The sequence below is a fragment of the Gopherus flavomarginatus genome, chromosome 3 (assembly GCF_025201925.1).
Source record: "Gopherus flavomarginatus isolate rGopFla2 chromosome 3, rGopFla2.mat.asm, whole genome shotgun sequence".
NCBI lineage: Eukaryota > Metazoa > Chordata > Testudines > Testudinidae > Gopherus > Gopherus flavomarginatus.
Window position 1 is genome coordinate 284793197 of NC_066619.1, and position 12637 is coordinate 284805833.

At 51.7% G+C, this 12637-nt stretch overlaps 1 protein-coding gene across 3 annotated transcripts in view; it reads right to left on the reverse strand.

Moving 5' to 3' along the window:
* Positions 1-9422, reverse strand: part of DYSF (dysferlin) — a 326279-nt gene extending 316857 nt beyond the window's left edge. For all 3 annotated transcript variants that reach the window (XM_050943290.1, XM_050943287.1, XM_050943285.1), the window contains exon 1: positions 9272-9422. In XM_050943290.1, the coding sequence (XP_050799247.1) occupies positions 9272-9359 (88 nt within the window). In that variant the 5' untranslated portion in view covers positions 9360-9422. The remainder of the gene's footprint in view (positions 1-9271) is intronic.
* Positions 9423-12637: the final 3215 nt, after the last annotated feature.

The window sequence follows — 12637 nt, forward strand, 5'->3', positions numbered from 1 at the left end:
CTCCAGTGTCTGCAATTAACAGATCTGGTCCGTCCGCTCAAACTACAGCGGCTTGTAACATCTACACCTAAGTGCCTCAGGTTTGGTCCCCCCAGGCATCAGATACTTGAGAAAAGCAAAATTATTAATTTTCCTCATTATTAGTGTTGTAAGGTCCTTTGGTAAAAGGTAAATCAGCATTTGTATTACTTGATGCCAAGTGATATTCCCTACCCAAGAGTCAGCTGTACAAGGGGGCATATAACCAGGAAATCCCCTGCAGTTTCTGCCAAGATCACAAGTATGAAAGTCCATTTTCCTGCAGCAGAGAGGTCATTAGCCAAAGAACCGTGAAGGTCAGAGCCTGGCACAGAGCCGTGGAATAGAGCCGCTCAACAATTTTCTGTGGATTCTTTGGGTTTTGATGGAAAATGGAGGGTTTTTTACTAAATGGACATTTCCAAAGAAAAAACATTCTATTATTGTCTAACTTGTTCAGGCTTGTGGGGGGTGGTTAAATTGTTTATTTATTTTGCTAACAAAACTTGAGGGAATTTAAACATTTTCCATTTTTTGACACACACAAACATTTTCACTGTTTATTTTTTATTTTAAATCCTTGTCACTAATGTTTTTCATGGCTGAAAACCCTGGTCCCTGACCAGCCCCACAGTGCAACCTTCTCAGGACCTGTGGCAGCAGCAAGAGAGGCTGGGCTCACGTCAGGGGTAGGGTGACTCCGGATGCTGCTGGTTATTTGTAGCCTATCCCAGCACCTGAGCTCAGCGTTGGCAGGCGCAGGCCAGAGGGGAATAAAAAGAGAGGGAGAGAAACTCAGACGGCGAGAGGCAGCGCGCACAAGCAGAGTGTTCCTGGAGGCCGCAATCTCCAGCCTGATTTTTGGAAGCACTGCCCATGCACCTCTGAAACAGGCAGCTGCAAGTGCTCAGCACCTCTGAAGTCAGACTGTTCGTGTGCAAGAGACACACTTTGCAACAACACCAGGAAGAGCAGAGCGGGGCAGGATCTGTTAGCTCCCCAGGTCCCAATCCTGGTCAGGGCAGAATTGTCCCCTATTATGTATTTGCTGCACTTGGGTTTCAAGCATCTCAGGTGATGAGTTCCCATCTGCTCCCCCTCAAGGCACGACTCCACACACCCCTGGCCGGAAGGCACTGCTGATATTCACTCTAAATTCACCCCTTCTTAATTCCATGCCATTACTGCTCCAGTGGCTTCTGATGAGTGAGAATATCCCTTCTCTCCTTGGTGTTTGCCCCTGTCTGAGACGTGGACGCTGGTCTCACATCGCCACCCCCTTTGGCGTGGCTCAGCCAGTCCTTACAGATTCAGCTTTTCCGGGTTTGCCTCATCCCGACCCTCAGCCTCCTGGGATATTTTTATAGCTCGGCTGTGGGGGGATGATCTAGTAGTTAGTGCATTAGCCTGGTACTTTAAACACTGGCATTTGATTCCCCGTGCTGCTGGGGGACCTTGTGCCAGTCGGTTGGTCTCTCTGTGACTCAGTTTCTCTAGGTGTACAATGAGGAGGCTAGCCTTTCCCTACTTCACAGGGGCAAGGGGTGAGAATAAATACACGAACGCCTGCTGAGATACCCCAGTAACGGGCTGGGTCAGCCAGACAGCTCTGAACTCCCTCTGCTCGGTCAGGATTTGTCTAAAGCCCTGATTCCAGGCATGGCTGCTGCACAGCCCAAGATGGCACCGGCCCCTTCTTCTGCTGACTTATTTCATTGCAAACTCTTGGCCAGTCTGCCACCCCATCGCAGCCCCAGGTCTCTGTCAGTGTCACTGCTTATCAGATTCCCCCTGAGCCTCTCCTGTGGGGCCTGCTCCCCTGCCCGCGGACTGGTTGCACTTTTCCAGCTTGAATCTCCTGGTTGTTTTCTGCTGGAGTCCCTGGTCTCTGCAGGCCCCTTGGGTTTATTTCTCTGTCCTCGGCTGCACCTTCTCCCAGTGCAGCCTCATCTGCACATTTTATCCAAGTGACATTACTCCCTTTTCCAGATCCTCAATGAAGCTGATACCTAAGGCCACACCTAACCCCCGTCGCTGCCCTGCACTAGGCGTCTTCCTCCAACTCCGGACAACTCTGGCTGCCCGGCCCTCTGCTCATCGCCAGTTCTCAAAGCCACAGGCCAGGGCTCAGACCGAGACCCTGCCTCTCTTAGAGGCTTTGCATGGGTAGAACGGCAGCTGTGCAGTTAGGCCAGTACGGAAAGCAGGGTTTCCACTGTGCAGTTTGCTCCAGTCAATGGCTGGATGAAGCCATGCTGGTATGCGCCTCACATTACATCAGTGCATCAGGCCACACAAGGGTCCTGAATCGCCGTTTCTCTAAAGCAGCCAGGGCTGAAGGCACTTTGCAGTTAGTTTCTCATGTCGGAGTTCAGGAGGCAAATGGAGCCGGTCAGAACATTGCGGGGGGAGTCTGAATGGGTGAAGAAAAGCTCTGCCGTGACTCACGCAAAGCAGAGACGTGCACCCGGGTCTCCAACCACCCCAGCCAGTCCTCTAGCCATTAGGCCACCGCATCCTGGATCAAACCCGTCTGCTTTCCTGTGAAATGGGGCCGTTTCGACGCAGGTCAGTTGCCACGAAAATGTTCAAAAGATTTTGTGTTTGCCCCAGTGTAGAATGACACTGCCTCTGAAATCCGCTGGGATCGCCACAGCCATACGTCCTACACCCAGGCCCCTTTTGCACCCCTCTGGCAAAGCCAGGGGCCCTTCCTAACGTGGGCATTGGTGTCACTTCCCCCCACCTCCAGCCCTTTTGTATGAGGAGAGCCGTGCAAAGGGGCCTTAGAGGAAACAAGCAACCTTTAGCCGAAAGTGCAGCCTTGTGCCAGAAGCCGTGAAGCACGGCCGCTAACGGGGAGTCACAGGTTCCTACAGCAGGAGACCCAGCATTTTTCGGTCCCAGGCAGAGCGCTCTGCAGGGTGGAGCAGGCAGGGCCATCCTCAGGCATAGGCAGAATAGGCAGCCGCGTAGGGCCTCACACTGCCTGGGGGCACCACTCTGCAGGCAGCCCAGACAGTGTAGAAGCAGGGCTGCTGGGTCCTAGAGAGAGCCGAATGCAGCACAGTCTGAGGAATGGGATTGGCTGCTGGGGTCTCTGGGAAGGGGAGGTGGGGTAGGGGTTGGGAAAGGAGCTCACCTCCCCTCCGTCCCACGGAGCACCCCCTCCTTTCTCCCTCCTCCCCAGGAGCACCCCTCTCTCTCTCCTCCCTCCCCTCCATCAGGGCTGGGTTGGGTGAGGTGCTGGGGGATAGGTTGGGGGAGGGCTGGCTGGCTGCCTGTTGAGGAATGAAAGTGAAATAACTCACTTCCTGGGCAGGCAGCCAGAATTGGAATGTCACACAGGGCTGGGTTGGGATTAGCCAAATGTGTGAAAAATCAGGATAGGGGATTGGGGTACAGTGATCAGATATCCTATTTTATAGGGACAGTCCCAATTTTGGGGTCTTTTTCTTGTATAGGCTCCTTTTACCCCCCACCCCCCACCCCCACCCATCCCTGTCCTGATTTTACACACTTTCTGTCTGGTCACTCTAGGTGCGGTAATTGGTGCCTATATAAGACAAAGCCCCAAATATCGGGACTGGCCCTATAAAATCAGGACATCTGGATCTGGCCACCCTAGCTGGGGAGTGCCTCTCCCCCCGGCTGGCAGCTGCCAGCGATCCATCTCATCCGGGGGGAGCTGCACAGGGCAGGATGAGCTGCTGTGGCTCCATGGGTGCCCTGGCCCTGAGATCAGATGCTGTGCTAACTTCACCATGGTCCATAAGGCTGGTGGTGGTGCCCATTGGCGTGTGATTGGACCTGAGGGTTTGCTGCTGCTGTTGCCACTCTGCACCCCAAGAGGTGGATTTTGGGGTCCTGCGGTTTTCCACCTATCTCCTCCTCTACTGCAGCTGTTGGACCAGCGGGCTGGGGGGTGAGCCAAGCATGAAAGCAGTACTGTGTTGCCATTTAGATTGTCATTTAACAACTTTGTTTGCCAAAAATTCTTGCTAACAATCCTGAATCCAATTTCAATATTTTTTTTAAATCAATATCTTAGCCAAAAACAGAAAATTAAGTTGTTGACAATTATTAGTGACAGGTTTGGTTTGAGGCAGGGAGTGGGTCAGTTTTCATCAGAGAAACAAAAAATGTTGACTGACTTTCCTATAGCCTGTTACTCCTGATAAGAGCCCTCCAACAACTGTAATATGCTCATCTCCTTACTAGTGTATAAAGCAGGGGTCGGCAACCTACGGCACACGTGTCAAAGGTGGCAGATGAGCTGATTTTTGATGGTATGCAGCAGCAGGCTGAGCGGCTCAGCCCATCACTGCTCTGGGGTTCCGGCTGCTGCCCTATTGCCAGCTGGGATACCAGCCATCGGCCCCACTCAGCAGCTGCTGCTGGCCTGGGGACCCCCAAGGAACCCCAGGCTGGCAGTAGGCTGAGCAGGCCAGCTGAACCACTCAACCTGCTGTCAGCCTGGGGTTCCATTCACTCAGCCGGTAGCGGGCTGAGTGGGCTGGTGGCGGGCTGAGCAGGGCCGGTGGGGGGTTGAGTGGCTCAGTCTGCTGCCAATCTGGGGTGCCAGCAGCACTCAGCCTACTGCTACTCCGAGGTTCCGGCTGCCGGCCCCTTGCCAGTCAGGAGCTCAGCCGCCAGCCCCACTCTGCCTCCTGCCAGCCTGGGTGAGCAGAATCCCAGGCTGGTAGCGGGCTGAGGGGGGGTTGGCGGCCGGGATTCTGGCTGGCAGGAGTTGGTGGTCAGAACCCCAGACCAGCAGCGGGCTGAGCAGGGCCTGGGATCCTTGTCTAGGGTTCCAGCCACCAGCCCGCTGCCAGTTTGCGGTTTCATTTACTCATCTGGCAGTGGCCTGAGCAGGACCGGTGGCCAAGACTTTAGATAATAACAATAGTTTATTTATATAATATAGACATAGAGAGAAACCTTCTACAAACATTAAAATGTATTACTGGCACGAGAAACCTTAAATTACAGTGAACTTGGCACACCACTTCTGAAAGGTTGCCGACCCCTGATATAGAGTGACCATATGTTGTACTAAGATTCTCCTGCTTTTTTTTTCCCCTTGTGAGTCAGTATAACTTTTGCCAGCCCAGAAGTTGGGCAGCCAATGTTTTACATTTTCACAACGTTTTCTCCAACTTTCATAAAGTAAATACATAGTTAATAAGGCCAGGGACACTTCTTTGTGAAGAATCTGTACAGCAGATCATGCCCATAGACGATCCAGAAAAGAAATTTGAGGTTGAATTTTTTAATGTTGTGATGGATAAAGCAGTATCTGCTGCTGATGAAAGGTTTAATACCTTGCAAGTACACCATGAACAGTTTGGATTTTTGTATGACATAACTAAATTCAAAGAAATAGGAAAACAAGAGCAACTAATGACAAAGTGCAAGAATCTAGAGAGCCTCTTGAAGCACGATGATAGTTTTGATTTAAATGGACTTGAACTGTACGAAGAATTGAGTACACTGTCATCAATGTTGCCACATGCAAAATCGGTGATGGACATTGTACAGTTTATTCATACCCGCAAACCTGTTGACATATATCCTAATGTGTACATTGCCACTCGTATTCTACTGACAATTCCTGTAACAGTAGCATCAGGAGAACGGAGTTTCTCAAAACTAAAGCTCATTAAAAACTATCTCCGCTCTACAATGAGTCAGGAACGCTTGACTGGTCTTGCTGTTCTTGCGATCGAACAAGACACGACTTTGTCTTTGTCATATGATGACATTATTACTGATTTTGCAGCCAAAAAAGCCAGAAAGATTGCTTTTAATTAAAAACAAATCTTTGTTTCAATACCTCTTCATACAAATTTCCAATAAAATTTTGATAAATTAAAAAAATATATTATTTGCATCATTCTGTCATATCAGAATTTTTTCTATAGTGCTGCTTCTTTAGTGCTAGTCCATCAGCATTACAGTGTGCTTAATTAAGTTAAACTGGTTTTAATAATGTGAATGTGGCAAGTTTTCCAATACTATAAGCTTATGTTTGTGTTGCTAAGAGCAGATCAGGCACAGGGGCACCAGTTGAATAATCTCGCCTAGGGCACCATAAATCCTAAGGCCGGCCCTGGGAGCAGGCGTCAGTTCACGACACCGATCTCTGCAGGAGACACCTGCAGCCCCTGGCAAGAAAAGCTTCCTGAACAGTAACTGGGGTGGGACGCTGTTAGTAAAACAAAGCTCATCTCCAAGTATTTGGATCCTTCCCTCCCTTCCTGCGACCACAAACCTGCAGGCCATTGGGAAGTCAGCCCGCAAGGGCACAGCAGACATGCATTCCAGGTCTGTACAATATTGTACATTCCATGATGTGGTTCAACCCTAAGGATCCCAAGTGATTTGCAAGCAAACTGCGCTACACCTCATATCCCCTGGATCACTTCTCCCATCACTGCTCAAATGTCCAGCCACTGCTTAGCTGTAAGCTTTGGTCTGCCACTGAAGTGCAACTGTCTCTGGGGTGGAACACACGCCATTACTATGCATCAGAAAGTGAAGAAAAGTCCTAGTGATGTTGCAGGGGGAAATTTGGGTACCAAAATATAGTTATCCAAAGTGTGTTGTGGTCAGGAAATCAAGACTTATGCTGCTACTGTAAGGTGCCATAGGATCTGTAATGATCACAAGTGGCCAGGATCTCTGCTTGTGTCTCCTCTGAGGAACTTAAAATGGCCCCACTCCTGTAGGATGTGAACACCTCAGACCTTTAACTCCCAAGATCCTTAAGAGGTAGGGCAGTGCTAGAGCTCCCATTGCACAGAGAGACTCAGGTCACACAGCCAGTCTGGAGCAGAACCAGGACCCGAACCCAGGCCGGCACAACCACTGCTACATCCTCCCTCCCTCCCTCTGAGATAACAGTGGCCCTTACAGCTAGGGTGACCAAATGTCCCGATTTTATAGAGACAGTCCCGAATTTTTGGGTCTTTTTCTTCTATAGGCTCCTATTACCCCCCACCCCCGTCCCGATTTTTCACAGTTGCTGTCTGGTCATCCTACCTACAGCCTCATCTACAGCCTTCCCTGCAGCGCCCTCCCTCCTAGCGCTGCGCTCAGCACTGACTTGGAGGGGAGAGCACCCCCTGCTGAGCACCCACGCTGCTCTCTGCGGCACATGTGTCCCTTCGAGCGCTCCCAACCCTGCACCGGCCTGGGTTGTCCCTTCCCTGCTCAGCTGCAAGCTCTGAGGGGCTCCGTCCCAGGCTGGGGTGGCTGCAGGACACAGAAAGGGCTTCGGGAGGGTTTTGCGAGCTGGGAGCTCAGCCCTGGAGCCCCACTAACGATTGCTGAGTCCTGAGGCGAGCAGGAAAGCAGGGAAAATGTGTCCCAGAGACCCACGAGCCACTCGGGCCCCTCCTGTTCTAGGAGAACTAAAATAAATGTCCTGACTGAGGCACATTTCTCTTTGCAGGCAGACTGCTCCAAACGCCACAGCTGGGCCGTGGTTCGAGGCTGGGCTGCACAGCAGGCCTGTGTCACTCAGTGCTGAGAGAGAGAGAAACAACACAGCAGGACGGAGTCCAGCACAGGCTCTGCCAGGCAAATGAAACAGACGGAGCTTCCCGAGTGCAGGGGAAGAGCAAGTCCCGTCCCTCCCCAGCAGCGTGAGGGAGATCAGACCCATTTCCACCTCCTGCACCCTCCTGCAGCTGCCAGAATCTCTGGGGGTGCTGCCTTCAGAACCCAGCTCTCCCCACCCACAGCACCCTCCCTCCGAGGGGCTCAAAACACTTTGCAAGTGTTAGCCTGGTCTCCCAACCCCGTGTGGGGTGGGGGAAATCTCTCCCAATTCACAGAAGGGAAACTGAGGCACACAGACAGCGGAATGACCTGCCTGTGGTCACAAAGTGAGTCACTTGCAGAGCTGAAAGATAAAAGCCAGGTCCCCATCTCTCATGCTTTAACCACTCGGCCATGCCTTCTATCTAATCGCTCACTCGCTTTCCCTCCCTTTGAAATCCTGCCAGGAAATCTCCCATGCGTGCTTTGCTGTAGTGAGTCAAACTAGGAGTGAAATTCACCCCCATGCTGGGGCCCTGTCCCCACTTAAGACCCTGGTGGAACCTATCTGGTTGCAGGATCTGTGTGCAAAGTCAGATTCCCCCATCAGAATCGAGTGGATCAATTTGCAGGAGCAGAGATTTTTCACCGAGCCAAGGTGGGCAGTGCAGCCGCAGAGAGGGGTTATAAATAGCATGAAATGATCTGGAGGCTTTACCAGCGGCTGTTTTCTTGCATCGTCATAGACTCGGTTCTCACGGAGAAGCTGTGACTGTGGGGCTATGCAGAGGCCTGGCGAGAAGGCACAGGAACACAGTGGGAATAGGTGGGCTGAGGCGCAGGGCAAGTTGAATGCAACATGGGAAGACCCAGAATGATTTTAGACATGTAGGCCCCCTCAGTGCACTCAAGTGTTAAAAAAAGAGAGCTGCAGTAACTTGATCTGGAAACCACAGGCTGTCTCTGCAGCCTGGAAAAATCCCCAGGATAGACCATTAGCTCAAAGCCCAGGATTTTCACTCCCTGTTAGGGCATGATCCCACGAGGTGCTCAGTTCTCACTGAAGCCAACAAAAGCACTCAGCACCTCACAGGACTGGGCCCTTGAAGCTTAGAGACACAATATGCTACAGCTAGAGAACAGAGTGAACCCCCATCTAAGCCAAAGGCGTCCGGGAGAACCTCCATCCGTCAATCAACTCCAATATGTATCCTTCACAGGACACAACCTTAATTCTTCCATGCCCAGAAACCTGCCTCCAGGTTCTGCTCTCAGGCACACCCATGCCTCTGCTAACCTCCATGGATTTACTCCACCCCACGGTTCTGCTCCCCTCTCTGCCCCAGAATGAGCCTCCCTGGGCAATTCAGGCTGCTTTTCTGTGCCTCTATTTCCCGTCTGTAAAAGGGGGCAATGGCACCAGAGGGGTTTGGGTGCCTTCATTCATCAGTATTTACAGAGGACCTGGGTGGGCGGGGACCAAGAATGGCCAGAAAGAAGAGGCGACATTATTCTTCTGTCCAACAATACAACTTTCCCCTTTGGTTTTAAGTGCTTGTTTCCTCCCAAGGGAAGCGGGAGGGGAGAGGTTCTGTGTTATTCCCCACCTGGCAGTGCCAGCTGCAGGCTGCAGAGTGCTCCTCCCTGCTTTGCCCACTCAATCCCTTCCATGGCGCCTTTCTCCCTCCTGCAAACCCAGGGCTCTTACCTTCAAACACCACAGAACAGTAAGAGTCACTGATGTCTGTATCCGGCGTCTGGACATTTTCAGCATGGAGAATGAAAACCCTGAGCATTCCTTCAGCCAGGGATGGGCTTGCCTGCTTCCCTCCCGGATGGCTTATGTCCCTGCAGCCAGCCCTGTCTCCTTTCTGCTCCCAGCTGGCACATTTATACTTGTCAGACAGACAGTGAAGCAGCTCTTAAAGGGGAAGGGACCCATTTGAATTCAGAGTGCATAAAAAAAGACCCTCCTGGACAGAGGAGATGCTAATCAGTAACTGTTGTTTGGGGCAGGGAGTGTGTCTGTCTTGGGGTGCTTACTGGGGTTCACAATTTTGGTTGGACACATTCCTGGAGGTTTCAGTCTATGGTAAAATCTTTAATTAAAGCAGCGGCTCTCAACCTTTCCAGTCGACTGTCCCCCCTTTCAGGAGTCTGATTTGTCTTGTGTACTCCAAGTTTCACCTCAACTAAAAACGACTTGCTTACAAAATCAGACATCAAAATACAAGTGTCACAGCCTGAAAAATTGCCAACTTTCTCATTTTTTACCATAAACTATAAAATAAACCAGTTGGAATGTACATATTGGACTTACATGTCAGTGTATCATATAGAGAGCAGTATAAACAAGTCATTATATGAAATTTTAGTTTGCCCTGACTTTTCTGATGCTTTTGAGGTAGCCTGTTGTAAAACTAGGCAAATCTCTAGATGAGTTGATGTCCCCCCTGGAAGAGTTCCACATATCCCCAGGGGTACAGGTACCCCTGGCTGAGAATCACTGAATTAAAGGTTAATCTTTAATTCCTGGAGGCTCCAGGACAATCTTGGGGGGTTGGCAGCCCTAGTGTTTATATTGCATTTAGCACCTGGGGCCTCTGGAAGTTATTGCAACGTGTGAGGTATCTGGAAGTTATTGTAATACAGCTAATCACTAATAGGAATATTCCCAACAGATCCATTGTCAGACATTTGGGGACACGTGTTTTGAACGATGCAATCTGCTGATGATCCGATGGCACATGGTCCCAGCCTGCTCCCTGACTCACAGCAATTCCCTAACACTGCTCTGAACTCCTCCGACGCTGGCTGGCTGAGGACCCCCAATGCTTTTTAACGTCCAGGAGAGTCTGACACCGCACACGATGTAGGTGAGGTGCTTGCTACAGTCTCCACTTTGCAGCTAGGGAAACCGAGGCATACAGCAGTGAAGGGATGTGCCCAAAGTGACCATGGTAGCAGAGCCAGGAACAGAAGCCAGCTCCCCTGCCTCTGACTGTTCTGCTTTCTTCACAAGGTCACCCAGCTGGTTGGCCTTAGCACCCCCTTGCCATGAGGTCCCGCACCCTGCTCCTCTCCTCTCCCCCCAGGCCCCACCCCGCTACAGACAGGGAAACCGAGGCACAGAGACGAGAAGTGATTTGCCTGCACCACAGTGGCTGAAGCAGCGGGATTAGTTTCCAGGAGTTTCCTGCTCCCAGGCCTGTGCTCAGATCACATCTCTCTCTCCCAGCATCCTAGTGACAACTGGCAGGCCGCCCCCTTAGGGGTATCAACTTCTCCAAGTCCTGCCTTCACATGGGGACAGCCACCCTGAAAGATACCAGCAGGTGGGAGCGTCTGGCTCAAAGTGGTGCTGTGGGTGAGTTCCTTGTGCTATTTAAGGCGAGAATTATTTTTACTTCCTGGGCAGGTTTCATCTGGGGTCAACCATCAACTTCTCATAACTTTCTGAATTCAGTAAAGCACTGAGGGCCAGAGTCAGCTCCCGGGTGCAACACCACTGACACCAGTGCCTTTACACCAGGGATTAATTTGGATCAGCTTTGCTGACACTTCAACCGACTCAGTGACTGATTTAGATAACGTTCCACAAGTTCTGGCAGTGAAAGTCCTTTCTTTAGTGTTTAAACAGGATCCCAATGTCCAACGCATGTCCAACCTGCCTTAGACCCAGGGCAGAGTTAAAGAAACAGCCTCCACTCTCGAGAAGATAACAGGCCACTCCAGAACTTTCGCAATAATTCAGAGCATTGGACATTTACCATGCGGCCCTGGAGCTCACCAAGCAGATCTGTGGGCACGTTTATTAAGGTCTCCGCTTCTAGTATAACCTACCATACGCTGGGTGCTTTCCAAACATAAAAGGAGGCACATCCCTCCCCCAAGTTTGCAACGGAAGGGCACGTCTAGACCACACACTTAAACATGTCCCCACCAAATATGAAGCTAGGGTCAAGCACAACCAACTTACATGCCAGAGGTCCCCAAACTGTAGGCTCACCTCTCTGGGGGGGGACAGAGGAACATTCGGGGGCTGCAGTGGGGCCCGGGCCAGCCCCCAGGTGGGGAGGGGAGGGACCCCGCCCCCAGCCCCACCCCTAACCCTCAGCCTCGGCCCCCTTATTTCTGTCTGTGTCCCCAACCCTAAGTTGTGGCCCCATCACCGGGAAGAGGGGAGACAGACAGGTAAGGGCTGGGTATGACTGTGAAAAGTTTGGGCACCACTGTGTTAGACTGTGTGTACACTAGAGACCACGCTTCCAAACACACCCTATTTACCTATCTAGACAGGAGCCGGGGCAGGTTAAAAGGGGCAGAAGGTTTAAGCAGTCAAGGTAGCAGATGGCCAGGGCTTGGGAATACAGGGAAACATTTCCAGATCTGGTGGTCTGATGTTAGGCACCAAACCCCACTGGGTGCCTAATGAACAATGGCCTTGACCCTAGCTCGGCAGCTTGTCTTCATGTCCACTGGCGCAGGGCCGGCTCTAGGATTTTTGCTGCCCCAAGCAAAAAAAAATTTTGGCTGCCCTCCCCCTTTTTTTCATGCCCCCTGGTCCCTCCCCAACTTCACCCCTTCTGAACCCCTTCCCCAAATCCCCAACACCGCCTCCTCCCCCGGGCGTGCAGCTTCCTGGGGGTCCCCAAGAGCTCCCACCCTAGCTCACCTCCGCTCCGTCTGCTCCCCCTGGTGTGCCACCACTCCGCTTCTCCCCACTCCATCTCAGGCAAGGGAGGGCAGAGAAGCAGAGCAGCGGCGCATTCAGGGGAGCAGGTGAAGTGGAGGTGAGCTAGGGGGGTGGGGCGCAGGAAGTAATGAGGGGTAGAGGAACCGCTCCCCACTCCAGCTCACCTCCATTCCACCAGCTCCAGTCAGCCACGTTCTCACTATGATCAGCAGGTTTACAGTTAAGGTGCAAGTGAACTAAGACCACCACTTTGCAGGAAGCAGCTTGGTGCTGTAGCTGAGGCACTGGGCTGCGAACCCGGACACCTGGGAGCTAGTCCCAGCTTTGCCACTGACCTGCATGATCCTGGCCCCATCCTTTCCCCCTCCCACTCTTTGT